The sequence below is a fragment of the Myodes glareolus genome, chromosome 6 (genome assembly GCF_982192425.1).
Source record: "Myodes glareolus chromosome 6, mMyoGla1.1, whole genome shotgun sequence".
Taxonomy (NCBI): Eukaryota; Metazoa; Chordata; class Mammalia; order Rodentia; family Cricetidae; genus Myodes; species Myodes glareolus.
The window spans coordinates 107,072,526-107,096,032 of NC_142031.1; the positions used below are offsets into that span (position 1 = coordinate 107,072,526).

Genomic DNA, 23,507 nt, shown 5'->3' on the forward strand with positions numbered 1-23,507 from the left:
ATGTTTTTTTTTTTCTTTTCCCCTAAGTCAACACACCCTATTAACAGACACAGGTAGCGATGTCCTCAGAATACAGCTGGCCATTCCTGACTACTTCTTCTGTAACTCCCTGACATGGCCTCTTTCATCATTACCAAACCATTATTTCCTCCTCTAATGAGTATCCTGGTTCCGTTCTTAGTCTGCTGAAGTCCACCTGCTAGGGAACAGCTGGAGTGATCATTTCACAATTTGCTTCTCACCATTGCTCCCTGGCTTAAAGCTCCACAGCAGTTTCCCACTGTTAACCAACAGGAGGCCAGAAGACTGCAGGTTTAGGCCCCTCCCCTCTCTGCTTCTGTCTGCGCCACTGAGTCTGTTCCCTCCGTCCTCAACAGTTGACAAGTTTGTTTGCACCTCAGGCCTTTGCACTTTCCTCAGGGATGGTGACTTCTCATTGCTTGGCCATTTCCACAGAGATCTACTTCTTGGCTGCAGTTAGTCAAATGATTTCCTGAGGGTTTGGAGGGCAAGGCCCAGGGAGGACACAGATGTTCCTCAGAAAGGTTTGCTGAAGGAATAAAATCACAAGGTAGCCAGGCGGTGGCAGTGCACATCTTTAATCCAGCCACTTGGGAGGGAGAAGGAGAGGCAGGAGGATCTCTGTGAGTTCCAGGCTAGCCTGGTCTACAGAGCTAGTTCCAGGATAGGCTCCAAAACTACAGAGAAACCCTGTCTTGAAAAGACAAAAAGAAAGAAAAGAGAAGAGAAACCACAAGGTATGCTCCATAGAGTTATTCATGCTGGTTGTACAAGATAAAGAGACTTCCTTGTTCGAATATTAACTTACGGAATATTTCTAAGGCTAAAGTTCCATATTTAAGCAGATTTTCTCAGACTGGTCGTTTGATTCTGAGGGATGCATCGTGGTGTTTCTACACTTATCTGAATGAGGAAGGGACATGCAGGGAAGTGCTGGTACAGGGGCTGTGGGGTGGCTTTGTCATCTAATGAGGACTGCCTCCTGAAGGGAAGTAAAGTGTCATTCCCTTACCCATCACAAGGTTGGCAGCTGGGACTCTGACAACAAAGAAAAGAAAAACTAAAAAAAAAGAAAAGCACAATGTGTTTATTTAATGTAAGTTCAAAGTGATCCAGAAGCCTTCAGAAAGCAAAGACCCAGGGAAAGCACGGACAGATGGAAGGACTGGACCACCGGGAGTGGGTCTATGGCAGCAAATGGGCCAGCAGGCCCAGGGTCTCACTAGCATACCCTTTCCTTCTGGGAAAGGCCAGAGCCCCTCTGGAGAGAGGGTCTTAGAGTCACCTTCAGAGAGGGAGAGACAGGCTATGCATTCCCGGCCAGGTCCTTAGAGGGGGAGAGTGTCATATTTGGTGGTGTCCTGTTCTCAACTCTAATCCCTGAATCCTTTGTACTGTTATGTATGCTTTGTGTGAATCCAGGAAAGAATTCACTGAGAATCAGTTTGTTTACTATGAAACAGGACCATCGATTAAACCACCCACCTGATAAGGGTTAGAAAGAAAGACTATAAAGCAATTAGCACAGTGCTTTGTGTGTGAGGAGTGGTTAGGATTTGCCAGCACCAGTGTCAAGGCATGATGATGCCTTTGATCACGAACACGATCTCTTTCAAAACACTTACAAATGCTGGAGGAAGGCTTACTTTATTTCCCAGCCTTCCCTGACCTCCCTCCTTTCCCCGAGGAGGGCCGTGAGGGCCCAAGACAAAGCTCCGTGGTCCAACCTGTGATTGTATTTTCTCCTCTCCTGACCCTGCTCATTCTTTACCCGCCACACAATTCTAGTTTGTGTCCCACTCTTGCAAGTACAAGGTGTTGGTGGCAGAGATAGTGACAGCTAAATTCATCAGAGAGATGAGATTCCGGGTCTGGTGCCAGAAGTGAAGCCTGGGGGAATGAGATAGGCATGCCAGGCCACTCCAGCCAAAGCCTTCCTTCACCTTAGGGGTGTGTCCTGATTCAACTATCAATTCTAGAAATTGAAATGATATCTTAAAGACATGAACAATGGAGATCTGAAAATAATTTTTGTTTAAATCATTTGCTTGCATGGAAATCCTTTAGCAAAATGGCTACATTTAGGATTTGGGCTGCTATTTAATTCAAGGTTATACAATGACCCTTTATTATTAAATTCTCATGTTTTGTTTATGCCCACAGAACCCTGCAAGGTGCCCGACTCTTTTCTACACAGCAGAACCACTTGCTCTGTCCTTGTGCTCCTTTAAATTGCAATTTTCACAGAAGTGTCTGTTACTGACTTTTTTATTTTTATTTTTCAAAATATTATCACTTTGGGAATCTAAATTGCAGTTAAATATGTTAAGGAATCCAAATGCCTATTTTTTTTTTAATCATGGAAATAATGTTTATCACATAAGACCTTGTTCCTTTGGCTGGAGCAGTCATAGTGTACAATAGAGAAGTGAGAAGGAGTAAAGGCCTGAATGACGTGTGTGTGTGTGTGTGTGTGCGCGCGCACGCGCGCGTGCACACGTGCATGCAACTGCCTTTGTTCTTATTCTAAGATTTTGCAACTGTTTCTCACTAGTAAACACTTTCAGGTGGCCTTTTTGGGTTCTTTTTCTTGAATCTTCTTGACTGAGCACACCACTCTGGCTCTCAGGCACAGGGGGCAACTGAGCAGAACTTTCCTTATGTCTCTTCTGCTGGCCACTTCGGTGGGGATTGGAGTGGGAGCTATTAGGCAGTATCATCCACTTCACCCCTTGGATAAGGATGCACAGAAAACTCCATAGCAATAGACTCTGGAGGAAGAGAGACCTGGTTTGTGGTATTGCCGATTTCTCGAGTGTAAATACAGCTGACATGGCTGATATCAAATTCTCCACAGCTGTGGAACACAGTTGGCAAAAGGTGCATGGATGGAGAGTTTTCCATAGACTGCCCACCAGACAGATATTTTAAAAAAAGAAAGAAAGAAAGAAAAACCATGACTTGAAACTGTTGTAGTAAAATAACCAGGAAGTGATAAGTTTTGGGGGTTAATTTTAACTTTAAGATATAACTCATTCCATGATAAGCTTTTGTAGTTTGAGTATTAAAAACAGTATCTGTGTTAAAGAACTGTCTCTCGGGGCTCCTGCAGATGTAACTGACAAGTGTCCTGGTTGTGGTCTGCCACCCCGAGGGGGACACAAGGAAGCTGCTATCTTATCAAGGCTCATGAGTTATGGTGCAGACCTTGCCCAGAACACTGACCCCATGTTCCATATACCATTTGTTTGTTTGTGTATTGCTCAACAATCTATGAGTGGGACAGCAAAAGACGATTGTCTATTGAGACTAGAGTCAGAATATGCATGGTCCAAGATGGGGCCAGTAGAAACCAGGTAGATTTGGAATCATAAATGAATCCTGGCTTTGAGTCTTGACTCCACTACTCATCCATTATGGGATCCTCCTGATGAAGTCCGTTCTTTATATCAGGTTTGGGTTTTCTGCCTTGTTAGATGCCTAACTTAGATCATGTGCACATCTAATGTCTTCTGAAGATAGACTACCTTGGGGCCCTTTAGATCCATCAGTCTCATGCACGTTGGTCTAGTGGCTCCTGCATACATATTTGTTATAGACCCTAAGCAGAACCAGACACAACTATTAATATTAATATTGATATTAATATTAATAATAAATGACAACAGCATCTCACTTCTACCCAGTTCCTTCTAAGATACCAAGGCAAACCCCACTTTGAGCCTCTGAAGTTCTGTGACTTTAGATCAGGATACGTTTTATAGAATGTTGGAGAAAAAAGAACAAACAGAACCCTATTCCTAGGAAACGCAAGAGGTCATAACCAGGTAGTAATGAGGAATAAGCAACAAGCCCCCTGGTTTTTGTTATGTCTATTCGCTGCTTAATTTTGTCTGAAGGAAAATCAAACTATCAGAAAAACTTCTCTTTTGTATTTATAATATTGATTATTGTAGAAAACTTAGACATTAATAGAAAGTGTAAAATAAGGAGAAATACCTCTATCTAGTCTCGTGGTCTACTTCCTTTACCTAATACTTTGTCATATTTCCTAAGTGTTCTCTGTAGTCATTTCAGTTTTGGTTGTATCAGCTTTTTGGAGTGGTAACTTACTTATCTGGAGTGTTATTGTAGATGTTGTGTGTTGCTTTCTTATCCTAAAGAGCACTGGGGTAAAGAACTTTGTTTATAGAAATATCGGATAACACTTGGACTCTAACAATAATACTTACTGGCTTTAACAAACACGTACTTTGGAGCTGCCTTGATTTGATTCTCCTACCATGGCCGGAATTCACCTTGAGTTTGTTTTTAACCACTAAGAGGCCTGTCTTGCCTGAACCCTTTCCTAAGATGTGTTTAGGCTGGAGCTTGCATTCAGTAGGCTTGATGAAACGTGGTGTGGCTAGCAGTTTCTTCCTTTTCTTTTCTTAGGTTCTGTGAGTCACAGCTTTTGTCTAGTGTAGGTTTATTCATTCAGAGAGTACTCAGTGTTTAGTAAATGAGGGATGTAGTCCGACACAGGATCAGCAGTCGCATCGGAGAAGGTTGGTTTTCTTCTCTTCCGTTCCTCCATTCATGTTAATGCTTTCCATTTCCCTGAGGAGAGATGGCAGCTGAGCAGTTGTGGAATGCTGACTGTTAAGTGAGAGCTGTGAAATGAGGGATGTTGTTGCCTTAATTCCCTGACGTGGAAAACCATGACTCCAGCAGTCATTTGATTAAATGTTAATGAGCTCTACTAAATTGAACTAACCCTTACTTTTGTGTACTAAATTTATGTCAATTAAAACAAGCCCCCTTGCACCTACTTTTTAATTTTTTGTTGTTGTTGTTTTTTTACATCGTTGTGTGAAGTTCTGCTTTCTGGGGCAACGCTGTGACTACAACGGTTGTTTAAATATTAATGGTGCCATTAAGCAGGCTGGAGGCTTGGTGCTGGAAGCCAGGGAAACCAGACAACAGGGTGTTTTTTTTTTTGTTTTTTTTTTTTTGCCTGCCCCAGAAGACCATCTTCCTGGAAGAGCTTTTTCTGTTATTACTAATTTTTTTTCACACACTATGCTTCTGTTTTCAGAATCAATAGAACTGTTGATTTCAGGCATTCTTTGAAAGTAGCTATGTGATTAAAGCCTTGGTGTAACAAATTTACATAATTAAAAACAATATCTTAACAGTGCCATAGTGGCCATTACCCTTGGGTCTCTTGAGAACTTAATTTCAATTTCTGAATTCATTTGGTTCTTTATTATAGTCAATAATAGGCAAAATCATTTTGAGCTCTGTACTATACTTGGACAGGCTTATTTACATTAGGCATAGAGAATTCTATTAAGTTAACCCTGAGAGATATGACAAGGGTCATATATTCAATCAAATTATGATTATAAACCCTTACCTCAGCGGGGAAATGTTGCTGAAAAGCCTGTAAAATTTGTCACAACCCAGTATTTTGTATTATGCTAAATTGGTTTGTGTTAAACATGTGGTAAATAGGTTTGTACACATTTTGTATTTTTAAAGTGTTCTAATGGTTTGACATTTTGAAGCACTGAAAATCTGAAGCAGACGTGGTATTTGCATAATTGTACATTTCCTTTTATAATCAGAAACCTGAGAGAATGGGGGATTTAGTCACTGTGCAACATTTTGTTTAGAATTTTGCTGCTGGGGTTAGGATTCAGGGACAGAGCACTTTTCTAGCAGGTGCTATCATGTGCATGGGTTCCACTGATGAATTTAATGTATGCCCTGGCAAGACTGAAGCATGCATGGACAGCCTGTATTTGGCGGTTCTGTTGAACTTGTCCATATATTGGATTTCATGGTCTAAGCTGATGAGGATCACTGACCAGGTCTCTTCCTCAAGATCTCATTACAATTGGTTATGAGCCACCATGTGGTTGCTGGGAATTGAACTCAGGACCTTTGGAAGAGCCGGCAGAGTTCTTACCCACTGAACCATCTCTCCTGCCCTCTGGATTCCAGACTCAGCTCTAAAACAAAACCACCCAGATCAGAATTTAGAGCTAAGGCTGTCCATCATGCTTAAGTGTCAGTGGGTTGGAGCCAGGTGCCGGCAGGTGCAGTGCTGCAATACACTAGGCAGGGCTGGGGTGAAGGCATGACAAGAGAGGCATCTGTAGCAAAAGGAACAGTGGGCTGTGTTCCCACCAGGATCCTGGCTCCCCGGCTGGTTTACACCCGAAATAATTACACGGAAACCGTATTCTTTTAAACACTGCCTGGCCTGTTATCTTCAGCCTCTTATTGGCTAACTCTCACATCATGACTAACCCATATCTAATAATATGTATGCCACCATGAGGTCGTGGCTTACCGGGAAGATTCTAACCCATGTCCATCTTGGGCAGGAGAAGCATGGCATCTGCCTGACTCTGCTTATTTCTCCCAGCATCCTGTTCTGTTTACTTCGCCTATCTAAGCTGCTGTCCTATCAAAAGCCAAGGGAGTTTCTTTATTAACCAATGAAAGTAACACATAGACAGATGATCCTCCTACATCAGGCAGGTACTATCCAAGGTGTGACAAAAACTCAGTAATCAAGACAACAGTGTTTTAGTGCAATAAATTGAAAACTCTATATAATGACCAAAAAATATGATAGAAATAAATCAAGATTTTTCATTTGCTTGCTTTTTTGAGACAGGGTTTCTCTGTGTAGCTCTGTTGTTCTGGAACTCACTCTGTAGACCAGGCTGGCCTCAAACTCACAGAGATCCACCTGCCTCTGTCTCCCTGAGTGCTGGGGTTAAAGGTCTGAGTCACCACTGTCTGGCTAAATCAAGATTTTAAATGAAACTAGCCTCTGACCACACTGCGCAGATATTTCATGAATCTCCACATACCCACGGGGCCCTGAAGTCAGGCCGGCTTCTCTACTCTCCTGTCCTTAACCCGAGTCAACATCTCAGGTCTAGTTTTGTTGCCTAACCTTGATGTGAATCATTCTTACCTTCTGGTGGAGTTATTAGGAGATTCAGATCAGCTGAAAAACATATTAGAAATATGCAGGAAGACCCCCTGCAGACACATTGTAAGTGTTTGTGTAAAGTCTGGATGGCAGACAACATGATTTCATGCCATTGCAGTGATGTGCCAGGAGAATCCTGTCAGCAGAAATCACATTTAAGGATTGCTGCTGATACCCCCCACTTCTCGCTCTTAAAAAATGATTTATGTTTATTTTTAACTGTGTGTGTACAAGTATCTGAAAGTGGGTATGTGCACCTGTGTGCACTTGTCAACAGAAACCAGGAGAGGGCGTCAGATCCATGGAGCTGGAGCTATAAGAGATTTTGAGTCCCCAATGTGGGGAACCAATCTCTGGTCTTCTGTAAGAGTAGCTGGAGCCCTTGACATCTAAAGCATCTATCTGCCCCCTTCCACTCCTATATAGACTTTCTTTATTTGTTGTGTAAGGCAGACTCTCCTGTATCCCATGTTGGCTGACAATTGCTATGTAGTCAGAGATGACCTTGAACGTTTGATCCTTTTGACCCCAGCTTCTAAGCACTAGGATTATAGGCATGCATGGGCCCTGTGGGGCCTAATTTCTTAAGTTTACTTGTCAGATGAAAATGAGCAGAGGAACCTGGAAATAGTTACAGGATCCTTCCTTTCTTCTTTCTGCTTTGTTGTTGGATATAAAACTTGTGGTTTGTAAGAGACAGAGCGATACTACAAAAACCTACAGCTCATTTCAAACTCCTCTGTGACGCACTGGTAACCCTCGGTCTCCCCTATGCTTAAGTCATCTCCTGTATGTTCAGTGCTGTGTGTGTGTGTGTGTGTGTGTGTGTGTGTGTGTGTGTGTGTGTTTCCTGTTGCTACTCAGTGCCTGAGTTTGACCCCTTTTCATTTCCAGTCACCTTGGGGAGAGCCGCCTAGGTCCTCTCCACCTGAGATGTGCACCAAATACCCTGTCATTCTGCAGTGATGGAATGGTCTCTATCACTCACCGAGCGGCCTGTTCTAGAGCCCTGGTTGCTTCCGGGTTTTACTTAAATTTCTACTGGATTTGCTTTCCAGACCATGGTTTTAAATGTAGCAGTTGCTTTCCTGGCACACTGTAAATCCCTTGTAGAATCTTTCTCTAGGTAGCTGAAGTGGGGAGCAACCAGGGTTGGGTGGGCCTTGCTTATCTCCCGGTGATGTCCAAGGGGATCAGCAAACTGCCTTTATACACAATAGGAAAAGGTTTTTGTTTGTTTTGCTTTTCTTTTAGTAAACAAAAAGATTGCTTACGTGTAAAGTGGATAGGCAAATACTGGCTTTGACTGACATGTGGAATGTTACTGCTCTCACCCCAGGCCAAGAAATGGTTGATGCCGTGTGGAAGGTGGTTGTTTCATCGATCCTGTTTATGGTCAGCCCTGGGGATGGACTGTTTCGCTCCTTATACCGAGGTGCTCATGTTTCCAAGCCATTCAAGGGAAATGCAGGCCAGCCTCTATTTCTTAGCCCTTATATCAAAGCTGGGAAGATCAAGGAGGGTAAGTCCGACAAATGCTCGATGGTATTTTAAAAGTAACTATCCGCCAAGATGCAAAACACTTGTCAGTGTTCTTTTTCAGTGGCTTTATTTCAAATACTGAAGACTGGTTGCCGTGCCTCATCTGAGGTTTGAGCTAGAATGGGATGATGGGGAAGGAATATGGATGCGGTTGAGCTGCAGCGTTTCTCTTTACAAAACCAGTGGGTGGCTCCCAGGGGTGCAGCAAGGACAAAGCCAGTGCAAGCCTTGCAGCTTGGATGCGTGAGTGTTGGCATTCGTGCTGGTCAACAAAGCAAGGTGTGTCCAATTAGGGAGGCTGAAGGAGGAGCTCCATGGCCCTGCCAGAATCCACACAGATGCCAGCTGGTAGGCGTGGGCTCCACACTTGCAGGGCTTCCCTCCAGCCACTTTGCTGTGCCTCTCACCTGGCAAGTTATCCACAACCCAGGCCTCAGTTTCCTCGTTTGGAAGATGCAGATTTAACTAGCATCTTGCATAACTTGGAAGGATGCCAGGGAAATCTAATGTGAAATAAAACTTAGAAAATTGCCCATACCCTGTAAATTTCTTTCCAAATCTTAGCATTTGCAGAGGCATCATTAAGAGACTATCAGGAGGCTAGTATCTGTTACTTAATAGGAAGAAGTCACATTTGGTGTCACTAGACTAAAGTATATGATTGTGTGTGCTCTTACGGCATCTTGGTGCTTAGGTAAAAGTCACCATGGCCACAAAGAACCTCATCTGGGGGAACTCAGTTGACCCTGAAGCTACAAATAGTATCCAGGCTCTGGCTTTAAGGAATTGTTTATACAAAGGCGCAGGGGACTGGGATGGTGGCCAGAAGGAGTCGAGGAAGGGTCACAAGCAAAGAGGAGACAGACAAAAATGAGTGTTTGCTAAAGGAAGGGATGGGTGAGGTGTGATCTGAGGAGCTGCCAAAGGGGACGGAGTGGGAGAGAAAGGAAAGAGGGACTTGCAGGAGGGTTAGGGTTAGATGGGACTGAGGGTGGATGAGAGCAAAACTTTCAGGTCTCAGCAGGGCAAAAGTAAGTCTAAACACTCTACAAGGAAGTCTAAAATAAAGCAGTTTCCTCATTGGATGTGTCCTCACAACCAACGGGTTGCTACCATTTTTGTTTCCTTTTGTATCAAGGGGGTTGAATCCCACCTTCATGGCTTCTCCATGAAATCTGAGTTGGCTCTAGGTTTTCTCTTTGCTACAGGAAGGTGAAAGGGCCTTCACTGTGTAATCAGGACACATAAAAAAGGATTCGGTTTCACTTTCTGCAGTCAAATTCACAGAAAGACGGCTGCCTAGCCACATGGGCTGATTCTAAAAGTTGTATCCGAGTAGGAAACAGGTCAGCAGCCCAAAGCCACAGCACAGCACGAAGCTCAGCTTCCTTAGGACTTCAGACGGATGTGCAGATTTATCTCATTGGCAAGAAGTCAGGGAAAACCATTTGATGCTGAGCTGGAAAGGGGATGAGGTCATTATAACCAACTTCTACCCAGCAGCATGCAAGGACGGAGATGTGAGCATCTGGATTTGCCAAGGGAAAGCTGGGAAGATGGGGGGAGCAGAGAAGCCTGTGGGGCTCAGATCTTCTGGCTTCTGCTTGTGCTTCGCCTGCAGAAGTTTATTCTTCTTTGCTTGAGAAGCATGTTGTCCTCTGAAATCAATGTACCAATGCATGGGAACCAGCTAAGGAATGCAGTGAAGTATTACATCCAAGCCAAGTATGCTCAAAAGTGAAAGAAGGAACGCCATTGATATAATCAAGATAGAAAATAGTAGTAGTAGTAGTAAAAATAATTAATATTGAATTATAAAGTATATATTGTATAATAAATGAGTAAAAAATAAAAAATAAATAATGATTAATAATATTATTATTCCCTAATATCTAGCATAAGACTTTTATGCAGTAGGCACTTAATTAAATACTTATGCAATTTACATTTGAGTCTTGACTAGGCCAGAAACCACATTTTCCATATATTAGCTCATAAAGAACAACCCTCATAAAGAACATAATTATTGTTCCCATTACATAGATGAAAAAACTGATGCTCTAGGAAGATAAGTATCTTGCCCAGAGCTATAAAACCAGTAAGTAGCAGATCTAGGATCATAACCTTTGCCTACCAACCACACTATGAACCACTGTGCCATGTGACCATCTCCTGACTTGAGGCTGTGGGTAAGATATGGGCGACCCAAGAAGGGTCTTTGTGCGCAGGAATTAGGAGATAGCTAAGCAAATACATTAGGTGAAGAAGCCTTCGCATGTCTGTGCCCTATGTGGCAGAACTGAGAGAAAAGAACACTGCGGAATACACCCGAGCAATGGGCCATCCCCATCCCTCCCTTGCAGCATCTCTGGCCTAGGAGCATCCCCTGGTTATGGACATACCCAGTAAGGAAGAAAGCTTTTTGGGTGCAAGCCCAGCAGATCTCCATGCTATGAATCTGAGACACTTCCATCATCAGAGTTGTGTGTCACACTCGGAATCGCAGAGTGGGGTTTGAATGGTGGATCCAAAAGCCGGCACATCTGGGGACTCAGATGCTGCCCCACAACATAATTAAGGATAATTTTATTCATCCGCTTTGCTGAAAGTTCAGGGAGCTGTGGACAGATGGTCAGCTCCCTCTTCAAATCCCCGTTGTCAGTGGAGTCTGTCAAAGCGGCAGGAATGGGAGTCTTAACATCGCAACAGAACGTTTTTCAGATAAACAGTAGTTCACAAAAAGACAAGGGGAATTTTTGTTTTTTTTAAATTCCTAATTAACTAGCTTAATTTTATGTAATTGTAATTGCATGTTTGCTTTCTCCGAGGCTAAAATAAATCCTTACATTCTGGAATAAAATGCAGAAGGCAAATTTTAACATCTTTACAAACACTATATTTTCACAAATTCCAAAGGATATTTGTTGTTGGGGGTCCTAATTTGTTGTCTGTGAACTGAAAGTGTCTACACTGGTGATGGCTGGGGTATTTGTGAATCTAAGTGTGTACCCCAGTTGGCTGGTTCAACCCCTCACTGGCCACACTCCAATAATTCTCAGAGTATTAATGTCACAAACGCTGGGAACAGCAGTAAACAGCAAAGACAGGAGTAAGATGACTTCAAAGAGAACCTTTTCCTGCTTTAACTGCTTTTTAAACATTTGTATTTGTGTGTCACAGCACCAGAAAGATTAAAAAAACTACACGTGGGAGCCTGTTTTTCATACTGCATTAACAGCTGACTCTGGGCTAGGGGTGAAACGCACATCCAAACATTCTTAACAAGGCGAGGGACTTTTGATTATCTTACTGTGATTTAGTGAATAGAAATTTAAAATATGAAACGGGACAAAAACACTCTTTCATCAGTAGAAAGGGGTCTTTAAAGAGGAAAGGGGTCTTCAAAATTGGTTAAGGTATCGACAAGGTCTGTTTTCCAAAGGGATTTGGAGAAATATGCTAATCCCAACACAGCGTCAGTGGCGGCCCATTCATTTATTCATTCATCTGCCCTTCATTATCATTCATTCATTCATTAAAAAAGTATTTATGAAGTGTCTTATGTATGTGGACTATCACGCTAAGTCCCAGGGGTTCAGAGATTAAGTATGACAGATTCCCTGCCTCCCTACAGCTGCTGTAGGAGGAGAAAGGGACAGGACAAGCCTAAGTACTTGTCAGTGGAGACACAGCCTGGGCATTCGGAAGACGGAGGGGCAAGTGAGCAGCCAGATTCATCGGAGCTAGCCTGCAGCCCCTGGGCGCACTGCTCTCGGAGACAAATTAATGCAATCATCTCTCGCCCATATCTTGTTCCCACCAGCTCCTTTCTATTATTTACTTTCTCTTTTTCTCGTTGTACTTTGACCTCTCTCATTTTTCTCTGTCTCCCCTCTCAAATCCCGTCCTACCCATTACCTCTCTCTGGATTCTACCTCAGCCACTCCAGCCTTCAGCTTTTACTTTTTGGTCATTCTTTTCTTTCTTTTTCTTAAAATCCTTTTCCTTTCCTTTTTTTTTGTCATTTTTGTGGGTGGAGGTGTTAGTCCATTTTCTTTCTGTAACTGGTTCACACAGACCAAGCAGTTTATAAACACTGAAGGTTTACTTAGCTTGCCATTCTGGAGGCTGCAGAGCCCAAGAGAGCTGAATCTGGTGAGGTCACTTGGGGCATGGGCACTTCATAGAGCCCTGAAGCAGCACAGGCCGTCATGTGAGACTAAAGGCGCTGGCTTACGGTTCTTCTCCTCTTACACGGCCACAGCCTTATAGCATCAGGGCCCCACCCTGGAAGTTGCCTTTCTATTCATCACCCACAAAGCCCAACTCTCAAATACTGAATTCTTGCTCTTCTGATATCTCAAAGAGAATGTTCAATACCCAACATGAGTTTTGGTGGGGTCATTCAGACCCAAGGGGAACAAGTGTCCCTGACAAGAGGGTGGGCAGAACTATGGGGCTTGGATTAAGTGACCCCACCAGGGAGAAGTTGGGAGAGCCAGGTAGAAAAGGCAAAGCTCCCAGGCTTTCTTTGGGGGGGGGTAACTTCTCAGGGGCTAAGGAGACCCCAAACCCTATGGACAAGAATCTCGGTTTATGTCAGGTTCCTTCCCAGGTACATTCTTAAGCACTTTTTGTTGTTCTTCATGGCAAGTCTGTAGCAGGGCAATCTGTGCCCACATTTGGCACAGAAGGAAAGAGTCTCAGAGATGAAGTGATTTAATGAAGGATTGAATTAGGGCTATAAATCAGGTCTGTCTGACCAAAAGGCCCAACTTTCTGCCATGCTAGCCCAGCTGACCCCTCAGTCCACTCCTCACTGAGACCTGTCCTTTGCTCCACCTCCGTCTCTTCCCCTAGCTGCTGCTTCTCTCAGTCACCACTGCACTTTCTGGACAACAGGGCCTATGTGCCGTGCAAGCCAGCTTTTTTCCCCCTATCCCCCTTTTCCTGTATGTATGTACTCATGTACATGCATTCATATGTGCATATATGTGCCTTAGCGTGGAGGTCAGGGGACAGTGTTGGGCATCATCCTTAGTAATGTTATCCACATCCTTTGGGACAGTCTCTCATTAGCCTGGAAGACACTAATTTGGCTAGAGCAGCAGCCAGTGAGCCCCAGGGCTCTTCCTGTCTCAGCTTCCTCAGCACAGAGATTGTAAATTGACTCTTTCAGTAGGTCCTCGAGGTTCAATCCAGATCCTCATGCTTGCAAGGCAAACCATTGGCTGATGGGGTGACCTCCCAAGCCCCCAGCCGCCTTCTTTTGACAGGCTTGAACACAATGACTCTGGGTTCCTGTGGACCCCTAATGGGTGCCCCTGTCCTGGTTGAGAATCTACACACAGGGGACGCTGGCTGCTGCCACCCAGAGTCACAAGGCTGGTTAGGCGGTTGTGCTAGGAAGCATAAAGAAGAGGACAGGGAAGTGTGTTCCAGAAGAGCACCCCCTTGGAAAGGCGTGCCCACTTCTAAGAAAGGAGCTCATAGTCTCAAAGCTAAGACTTACAAGGCTATATGACAAAGGAGAAGCAAAGGAGGGGAGGCAGCATGCCCAACGCCTCCCAGCATTAAAGAGGAACTGAGACACACACACCCCAGAAGCTGCAGCCAGGCAGCAAGACTGTTCCTTCCTGCCTGCTATAGGTAGCTTCACTGAGTCGGGGGTTTGTGGGATAAAGGCCCTGGGCTTTACATCACTTCCTTTGTGATTGAATACTCTTTCTTACAATGGTAGATTTCTCTTTTCTGTCAGTGATATGGTTGTGTGCTGGGCTGTGGAGAGATGCCCACCTCAGTGGGTATCATTAGTTGATGGCATGTTGACTCCCTAAGCATTCTCCAGTTTAATATATCTCAGACTGAAATGCCGTCCTGGACTGAGTCTGTACTGAAGACGTTTCTCTTCCTCTTGCTCCTGTGGACCCCAACACCCATTTTCTGTTTTCTTTCCACCCTGTTTCTTGTAGCTCCTTCTCTTCCACTCCTTGTCTCCTGTGCCCGGAACTCAGTGCAGTCACCTTTGGGAGGCAGGATGGAGGATTGCAGTCCGGCTGTGGCTACCAGGGTGTGTGTACCTCAGCTTCTCTTTGATGCTAGGAGGCCTTGGGCAAGTTACCTGCCTTTTCTATGCCTCTTTCTTGTCATAACCTTGCAAGTCTTGGCTTCCATCGGCATCATCTCGTTCTAAGGCCCCCAAGGCTGGCTGAGGATGTCCTCTTTCTCCTTTTCTGTAGCTGTGGGCATCAGAAGTCCAGGGTCTCCGCCTTGCACAATTGTCCCTGTTCTACTTGGCCCCTGTGTAGCCATGAGGTCACCCTAGGTTCAGCTCCTATCTGTAGCCACTCTGAGCCCCTCAGGTCTGATCCTTAAGAGACCAGCAGACTTTGTGCCCCTAACAACAAGAAGGTGGGGCCAGAGGCTTAGTTTGCTTTCCTGTACCCTTTCTCCTGCCCATTCAATGGGTACAGTGGAAACACCTGAGGGACTCAAGCAATAGAGATGATGGGTGATTTCCTTCTCTTAGGAAAAACAAAACAAAACAAAACAAAACAAAGAACAGCTACAAAGACTTGGATCCTGGCCCCCTTTAGATCCCAGCCCTCTTTGCAGCTTCTCTTGACCTCACCGTGAATAGGGACTCTAGGGGACCAGTTGGAGGAAGCTGGAATTTGCCATTGAGAGGAATCCTCATGAGGCCTCCGCTCAACTTCTTAACCTGGCCTGGCGGTCGGCCCAGGTCTCCCCAGCCTGAGCAGGCTCATGGAGCGTGGTCTCTAACCTTTGGGTGTGTTTTCTTTCTCTTCACCAGGGCAAAAGAAGAGCACGGTCAGTCCTTTCCCTGGAATGAGCCTGAAGAGTTACTCCGGCTACCTCACGGTGAATAAGACTTACAACAGCAACCTCTTCTTCTGGTTCTTTCCGGCTCAGGTAGGTAGCCAAGCCCTGTAGTGGAGAGCTGAGGGGAGCTCACTCCAGAACTAATGGAAATAGTAGCTTCTGGGATAGAGCCATGGGTTTTCCTGTATGTGTGTGTGTGTGTGTGTACATGTATGTACGTGTGTGCATGTATGTACATGGAGGTAGGAGATCAATGTGTCTTCCTGATTTGTTCTTCACCCTATTGTTCAGGGTCTCCCACTAAACCTGAAGCTCACTGATCTGAAATGCTGCCATTACAAACCTATGCTACCAAACCCATTTTTATATGTGGGCGCCATATATATATATATATATATATATATATATATATATATATATATATATATATATGTGTGTGTGTGTGTGTGTGTATATATATATATATATATATATGCATATGTATCTTCATTGCAAGCACTTTGATGACTGGTCCATCTCCCAGCCCTATTCATAGCCTTTCTTTAAAAGCAGCACACAATAGGTTAGACAGTAGGTGTAACATAGTAGCAGACTTTGTTATGGAATTTCTATGCCTCATTTGTTGTTGCTGATTCTCTTTCCCCCTTCTCCCCCATTTGCCTCCCCTTTTACTCCTGTTTTGCACCCCTCTTCTCCTAGTGGCCCCTTTACTACTTTTAGACCATGTGATCCATTATCCTTCCCCACTTCCCTTAGACTTTCTATTTCCTATAAGGCTTGAGAATCTTTCAAAAATGCTTTAATATGTTTCTAAAAATAAATAAATTTTTGTGGAGGAGGTATGGAGAGTTCTTCCCCACATACTTTATAGTACCACAGCAACCCTCTTCCTGTCACAGCCTTCTTTGTGTCTTTTAATTGTTCAATTTATTTAATTGTTTAATTTATTAAAGTAACACTTGGGGCAGGGTGGGCATTGTAGAGAGACCAAGGAAAGGAAGGAATGGGGAACCCCTGAGAGGTTGGAGTGGGGAGCCCCTGAGAGGTTGGAGTGGGGGCCCCTGAGAGGTTGGAGTGGGGAGCCCCTGAGAGGTTAGAGTGGGGAGCCCCTGGAACCAACAGGTCTCAACTCAGTCATCTGGCTCACCTGTGGTCTTCAGGGGCTGCTCACCTCCCCAGGTCCCTGGAGACACAGGAGGAAATGCTTTTGAGCTCACCAGAAAGTTCTGGCTCATTCCCACACCACACAGTTCTTTGTGAACAAGACCCTTTAAGGTTGAAGGTCCCTCTGGGGCTCTGGGGAGAGGCACTGAGGTCCATACACACATTAAAAGCCTACCACTGAGCCGTTTTCTAGTTTTCACTTGCCAAATTGGATTTGCTTTAGAAGCAGGAGAAAGCGGAGAGCCTATCTCCGTGGAGGCTGGTGTTCATATTTGCATGTGATTTGCATGCAACAGTGTTGCATATTTAATAACCTAGTAAATTGCTCCAACCCGTGTCACTGTGAAGTTGAATAGGCTTTTCCTCCCTTTCTTTCTTTCTTTTATTCCTGGTACTGTCCTGCTGTTTTCATGACTTATCTCTCTCTTCTAACCATGTGACTTCTGATGTGCTTCACCTCACAGTAAGCTGTCCTTTAGAGAATGGACATGGCCATGGACGGTGGGGAGTTTCAGGTGTGTAAGGTTGGGTCTTTGGTGTGTGTGTGCATGTATGTGCATGGCATCAGGAGATCTATGTGTCTTCCTCATTTGTTCCCTGGTAGACTTTCCTGGACTCTGGAGGAATTCTTATTTCTTCTTCTGTGAGGCTGTTGAAAGAGTAACTGAGGAGCGCAGAGCACAGAGTTTGGGGAGAGATGAGAAGATACCGGGAGGTGGCTATGCCCAAAGTCCCTTCTGCGCATGAGCGCAGTCTTCTCTCTAGCGCTGGCCCCTGGTAGACTCCAGCTGGCAGAGAAACGGAGGTGTGCTCTCCTGAGCCTCCCAGCAGAGCCCGGCAGGGTGAAAAATGGTAACCAGTGACCCTCAGCCGCAAACAGCTCAGAGGTCTCAAGGTCACTTGGCCTAACTGAGAGCTAAACTTATCACCTCACTTAACTGCACAGAGGCGCTCCTTGTGTTTCTGTATTGCGTTTGTTTCAGAGCTCAGCGTGACAGGCACACTCTAAGCTGGTCCGGGGTTCTCTGTGAGCTCCTAGTAGGACTTTGTCGTGTTTCTTGCCATCCCCATCCATGCGTGTTTCTCCTCTCCACACCGTGTCCCCTCATGTCGTTTTACTTGTTTCTCAAACCCCAAGTTCCTCTGAGGTTTCATGCCTGACTTAGGAAATGCATATATACGTATTTAAGCTTCGTTTTGCCTTGAGGTAAGGTCTTGCTATGTAGTCTAGGCTATCCCTGAACTAGTCACAATCCTCCTGCGTCAGATTCCCCAGTGCTTGAATGACTGGAATGTACTACCACACCTGGCTCTGTCGCAAATTTTAATCTACACATAAAAGTTACACATCTTTATTGACTACCATGTGATGTTTTGATACATCTATACACTATGTGATGTTTAAATGTTGGCATGATTTCAAATGCAGATGTATGTGCTATGTCTTATAAACATTTCTTGTTTTGGGGTGAAAACGTTCCAAGGACTTCCTTCCATCTCTTTCGGACTGCACTGTACCTTACTGTTATTTACCGATCTGATACTGTGCACACACCGGGAACTCCTCCCTCACTGTAAGTTATCACCTACGGGGCTAAATTTGGGGACTAAACAGTGCCCCATTCTCCCCCCTTCCTCTCTCCAGGTTCCTGCTCTGTTCCACAGTGCTCCCCATCTTCACCAGAAAGAGGTACTCATAGTAGTCAAACCCTGGTGGGAGGGAGTCGGGGTTGCCAGCATCCCTTTGGGGTGTGGCCTAGCACGGCGGCCAGTTTTCCAAATTGTGTTTGGAATTTCACTAAGATCTTTTGGGGCTCAGCCTCTGTCATCCCACCCTTCCTTTCTCTTTGATCCCCACTCCCACCCCAGCTGGTGAGGCCTGTTTCTTTCCTTTCTCTTATACATTATCCAGCCTGGCTTTGGACCAAGAAGCTCTTCGTTGACATCTGAACGTTGAGTTTTTAGTAATTATTCAGATTTGGGGAAAGAGCAGTTAGTAGTAATGTGAAGAGATCAGAGAAGAACCAAGCGACAGGACCGTTTCCTTTCCTTCTCTTTCTACCTGACGGGCCTGGTCTAGCGTGGCTTTGCATGCTGAGCTAGAGGGGGGTGGAGTTCCCTTCTGTTCCGTGGCTTCAAGGTTAGCTAGTTGGCTTGTTAGTTTTTCCCCTCTTAATTAGCTGAGAACATAGCTATTCACCCACTGACTGGGCTGTGGTCTTTTGGATCCAGTTCTATAGCCATAAAAACATCCTAAGATGGTCCCAGAAGTCCTGGCATGTGCTGTCTCAGCACAAACGTCTGAGGCTTGGGGTTCTGCAGGAAGTGACAGGCCAGCTTCCAGAAACAGGCAGAGTTTTGTTTTGAAAAGGTCACAGTGTGGAGAGGTAGGGAAAGATGGTGCCACACCTCACTGGGATGCTCACAGGCACAAGCAAGTATGCAAGGCTTCCAACTAGGAACTAAGGAACAGGGTGGAGCAGGTACAGAACTCAAGGAGAAGCAGCTGCTAGATACAATGAGGGAAGTCCCTTTCATTTGGCAGAAATATGAGTTCCTTGCCTGTCCCAGGGAAGCAGCTGACATTGTTGTCAGGAGAAAAATGACATCTTTTTTAAAAAACGAGGGTAGCAAAAATAGAGATCCAGGAAGGATGCTGCACTCAGAGCATCCTCTGAGTCACTTTCTGGATGCCGCTTCTTGGATTATTTAGCTTTCCTGTTATTTCTGTGAGATTCCCATTATTGTCTACCAATCGGTGCATAATGAATTCCAGAAGACATCAGCAGGCAGTGGGAATACTGTAGGGGAAATAGCAGGCTTTCTGCCTGGGATGGGCAGTGCACACCGTAAGCAATAGAAGACACTTCTGGTGGCTGCTGTTAGCCGAACTCAAGCCCTGTGCTCACCCCACTTTGGCTGAGCCAGAATTTAAAGCTCGTTAACCTAGACTTCCTTGTGTTTGACCCTCATGTGTCATTCCCAAGAAAACTCACCCCAGAAGGTTCTGGGGTCCAGAGGTTGAAAGTATGGCCTCTTGCACTAGTCGGGCTTGGATAGCCAGAGCACATTGCCTGGGGGCATGGAGCATCTGCTGTCTCAGTTCACAGTGAGAATCCAAACAGCTAGCTGCCTGATCTGGGTCTCAAGGCAAAAGAAGTAATGGAGCTAACTGATTAGAGAAATACCGGACTCACAGTAAATCTCGCTTTTATTGTTAGGTCCTATTATCATTATCTCTTTGGTGATACCAGTCGCCACCAATACTGAGCCAAATAAATAACAGTTCATGAGCTTTAAAGGAAATAGAGGGAAATCGCAAGTCAGAAGGCCCCAATCACCAGGCAAGAATGTAGATTAATTGCTGTTGGATAAGGAAATTACCATGTGAAACTGGGCTTCCTCACACTTCAGAAGATAAAGAGACCTTTGAGGCTGTCTTCTTTGGAAAGAGATAGCCAGGTTTTGACCTTATCTTCTAGGAACACAAGTAATTTGAAGTGTTCAGAGTTAGCCCAGCCCCTTTCCTGAGGCCCACCCCTAGCCCTTCCAGCAGAGGACAGGCGTGATTCTGAATTTATGTGGTGCTTTTAGAGTTGAGATACCGAGAGGCCCCTGGTGGCAGCCTATGAAGAGGTTCTCACTCAGGAACCTGCAGGTTGGACCCTCCACAGCCAGACACCAGGAAATCAATGTGACACAGGGTTAGGCTATCAATCCCTGCACCCAGCCGTCACCGAACAGCAAGGGGCTGCTCTCACAATCTCTGTCAGTGGAGGCCGATGTTCTGAAGTGCCCTAAGAACCTACTGGACAGCTTGTCTTGGCAGTGACTATACTTGGCAGTGGGTATACTTTCTCCCCTGGGTGTCAGGACTTCCTCAGTGGTAGAGTGCTTGTGGGAGAGGTGAGAGAGTCCAGACTCCCTATTGTTCATCAGAACCCCTGGGGAGCTCTAGAAGAATGACCGCTCCCTCTCAGGTCCCCTACATATCCAGGATCCCCAGGGTCCATATCAGCACTCCACATCTTTCCTAGTACAGCTTGTCAGGAATCTTGAACTTGGGAAAGATGAACTGGAGGTCAGGGTATAGGGATTCTGTTTCAGGTCTGCAATTCCTGGTTGTATTATTATACTAACTCGGTATAAGGCGTTTTTTTTTTTTTCTCCCTGGGGTTCTGTCTAATCTCATTCAAATAGGGAAGGTCAACTCATCGATGTGTAGGGCTGTGCCTTAGTTCTATAAGCCACCCTGAGCCAGAACCATCCTGCCAGACATCACCCTGTCCCTGACCCGTGGACAGTATGAGGGATGATGTTATCGAGTCTTCAGAGCTATTAAGGTTTAAAAACACTGCACAGCCCTGGATAGCTAACACCTTGTTCCTTAGGTTGAGCTACAGTGTCTTGTGACCGTTGGCACCTACTCACTAAACGGTGAGGCAGTGATGGCTACTGCATAGGTTGGATGCGACAGTGTGCATGCTTGCTTGTTTTGCATCTCGGCTCTAATTTACCATGACCCAAGAGAGCTGCTTTAATCATCTTTGCTATTGGGTGAGTACGCCAGTAGAGGGCGCTGGCACTGCAGCACAGAGTTGCCTTCATTTCCTGTTCCCTGTCTAGCTACACTTCCCTGTTCTGTGTTTTGCATTTTGCTCTTGCTGCTCAGTTGGGGGACACTCTGCCTTAGTTGTTCACTCTAACCATGAGACCCTCTGCCTAGGTGACCATCCAGCTGCAGCCAGTTTACCGCCAGGCAATCCAGGGAATTTAGCTCCAAGGGGTGTTTCCAGGCCTTCTTCAAGGAGGTCTGGAGCACAGCCTTGGGGCGTTCCCACGCCCTTCCAACAAGATCGATCGGTCGATAAGCTCTCTGCTGTCTAGCCCAGTGTTCTCTTTACATACCTATGGAGAATTTCCCTCTGTGTCTGTGCCTTTTATACTGTCTTTCCTGTTCCCGGGAAGACACAGGCAGCTTGTGGGCATGCTGGTCTGAGCTCAGCAATCTAGACTTCTGCCTGATGCTGTCTGCGCCCCTTGTGGCTGCAGCACACAGGCATCTTGGAGCGGGATTACAGGCTAGTGTTTCTGGCTAAGCAGAGCAACTGGTCACTCATACAGGGAAATGACTATGTGGTTCCTGTCTTATGGCTGGCCTCTGAGTGGTCTCATTCTTTCTCCTGAGGAAGCGGGGGATGTTCTGAAAAAACCCTCAGGGGCTGGATCAGCCAACTTGTCACTCACCCTCACTCCTGCACATCAGGGGCTGGATCAGTCAGCATGTCACTCACCCTCCTTGACCCATCAATATGCTTTACATCGTCAGATACTTGGGCAGAAAGGTTAAGCTGCAGCTTTCAGGCTTACTTTGACTTTGGTTATGGAACCCACAGGGATTCACTAGTGTGTGCCTAAAGGTACAGTGTGACTGGCCAAAGTTCACATCAGGTGATCTTCCCTTGATCCAATCAGTCAAGGGTCATGTAATAGGAACATTTTTTAAATGAGTGTAGAGGTTGTTCCTGTGAAAGGCATTGGGTCAACAGAGTTCTCAAACTATGTCTACTGCAGGCAACCCCTGAGCCACTCACTGCCAATGCAGCAGGTGTTAGAAGTCAAAGACCACTGCCTTTATATTTTCTTTCTGAGGGTCTTGAGGCATCAAGGATCTGAGATAGCAAAACCGTATAGAACAAAACAAAGTAGCTAAAAAGGATAGCTACTCTATTCCTAAGTATATTTGAACTGTATAAAAAACTTTTTGTGCCCAGTTGTCTTTTGGGGGGAATGAAAGTTCTTATACAGAGGTGGAAGTTATTAACCTTTCCAGTCATTTTCATCTTAATTTGAAGAAGAAAGAAGACCAGACTTCCACATCCACATCCTCTCATTCCTTCTAAGCCAGTCTTCTTGCCCGAGGCCCCAAGAAGCCTTCACAACCTCCTGGCAGGGTTAGGGAAGAGCCGGCAGAGGAGTCTAGTGAGCTCAAAGCTGAGACAAGTCAAAGCTCCATAAGAACCTGATGGAGCTTGGCGATGGTATAAGGAGACCAGAAACAAATGCGAAAGTTAATTTTCCCTATGAACGATCATCGCAAAGGAAGGTCTAATGTGTGCCAACATGAAGCAAGATGAGCAGCTTCCCTAACAGCACACAGATAGCTTAAGCAAGCTGTTCACATGTGTTGGGACTGTGTGTGTAGAATCAAAATGATACCTCATAGCTATTTAATGATTCTGGTTGCAAAACTAATTGCTTTAAATAAAACCCCTTTCCTTGATTAACACAGCGTGGCAGCTGAGGCATCATAAAAGCAGATATCTGTGGGGCAGAACGGGAGTCCATTCAAATCCACTTTGGGGAATTTAAAGACATTTACTTTAGATACTAATGACTTCGATTAAGGGCGAACATGTTACAATCCATCAGTCTCTGCACATAGAAGTACAGGGAAGGACTCATTGACTTACAAAATACACTTCCCATTTTAAGCCTGGCTTACAGTCTGGCAGTGGTTTGGCTATTGCGTCTTCTTACCTAGTGTGGTGTTTCTTCGTGGCATGGAGGAAAGGGTTGGCCAGAAGTAGGCATGCAGATTGGGTACTACTGAAAATATTGCCCTCTCAGGTGGTAAGCTGCCTAAATTCCCTAGAGCAAGCACAGTAGAAACTTCTGTGTAATATATAACCACTGGAATGGTTAGATTTTTGTCAACTTGACACACAGTAGTCACCTTGGAAAAGGGAATATTCACTGAAGAATTGCATCCATTAGATTGGACTGTGGAGTATTTTCTTAATTAATGATTGATGTGGGCAGGTCCAGCCCGCTCTGGTAGTCCCATGAAGATGGACGCCAAAAAGAAATCCCACACTAGCTCAGAATTAAGTACAATAAAGGCTTATTTATTTAGGGGTAGATTCACAGATCACAGTACTCT

General features: G+C 45.1%; 1 protein-coding gene across 1 annotated transcript in view; it reads left to right on the plus strand.

The window, feature by feature from the left end:
- The first annotated feature begins 3,860 nt into the window (after window positions 1-3,860).
- Cpvl (carboxypeptidase vitellogenic like) overlaps window positions 3,861-23,507 on the plus strand; it is a 107,434-nt gene continuing 87,787 nt past the window's right edge. Inside the window, exons 1-3 of the mRNA XM_048440145.3 lie at window positions 3,861-4,568; window positions 8,355-8,537; window positions 15,372-15,490. Of these exons, the coding sequence (XP_048296102.3) occupies window positions 4,523-4,568; window positions 8,355-8,537; window positions 15,372-15,490 (348 nt within the window). The 5' untranslated portion in view covers window positions 3,861-4,522. The remainder of the gene's footprint in view (window positions 4,569-8,354; window positions 8,538-15,371; window positions 15,491-23,507) is intronic.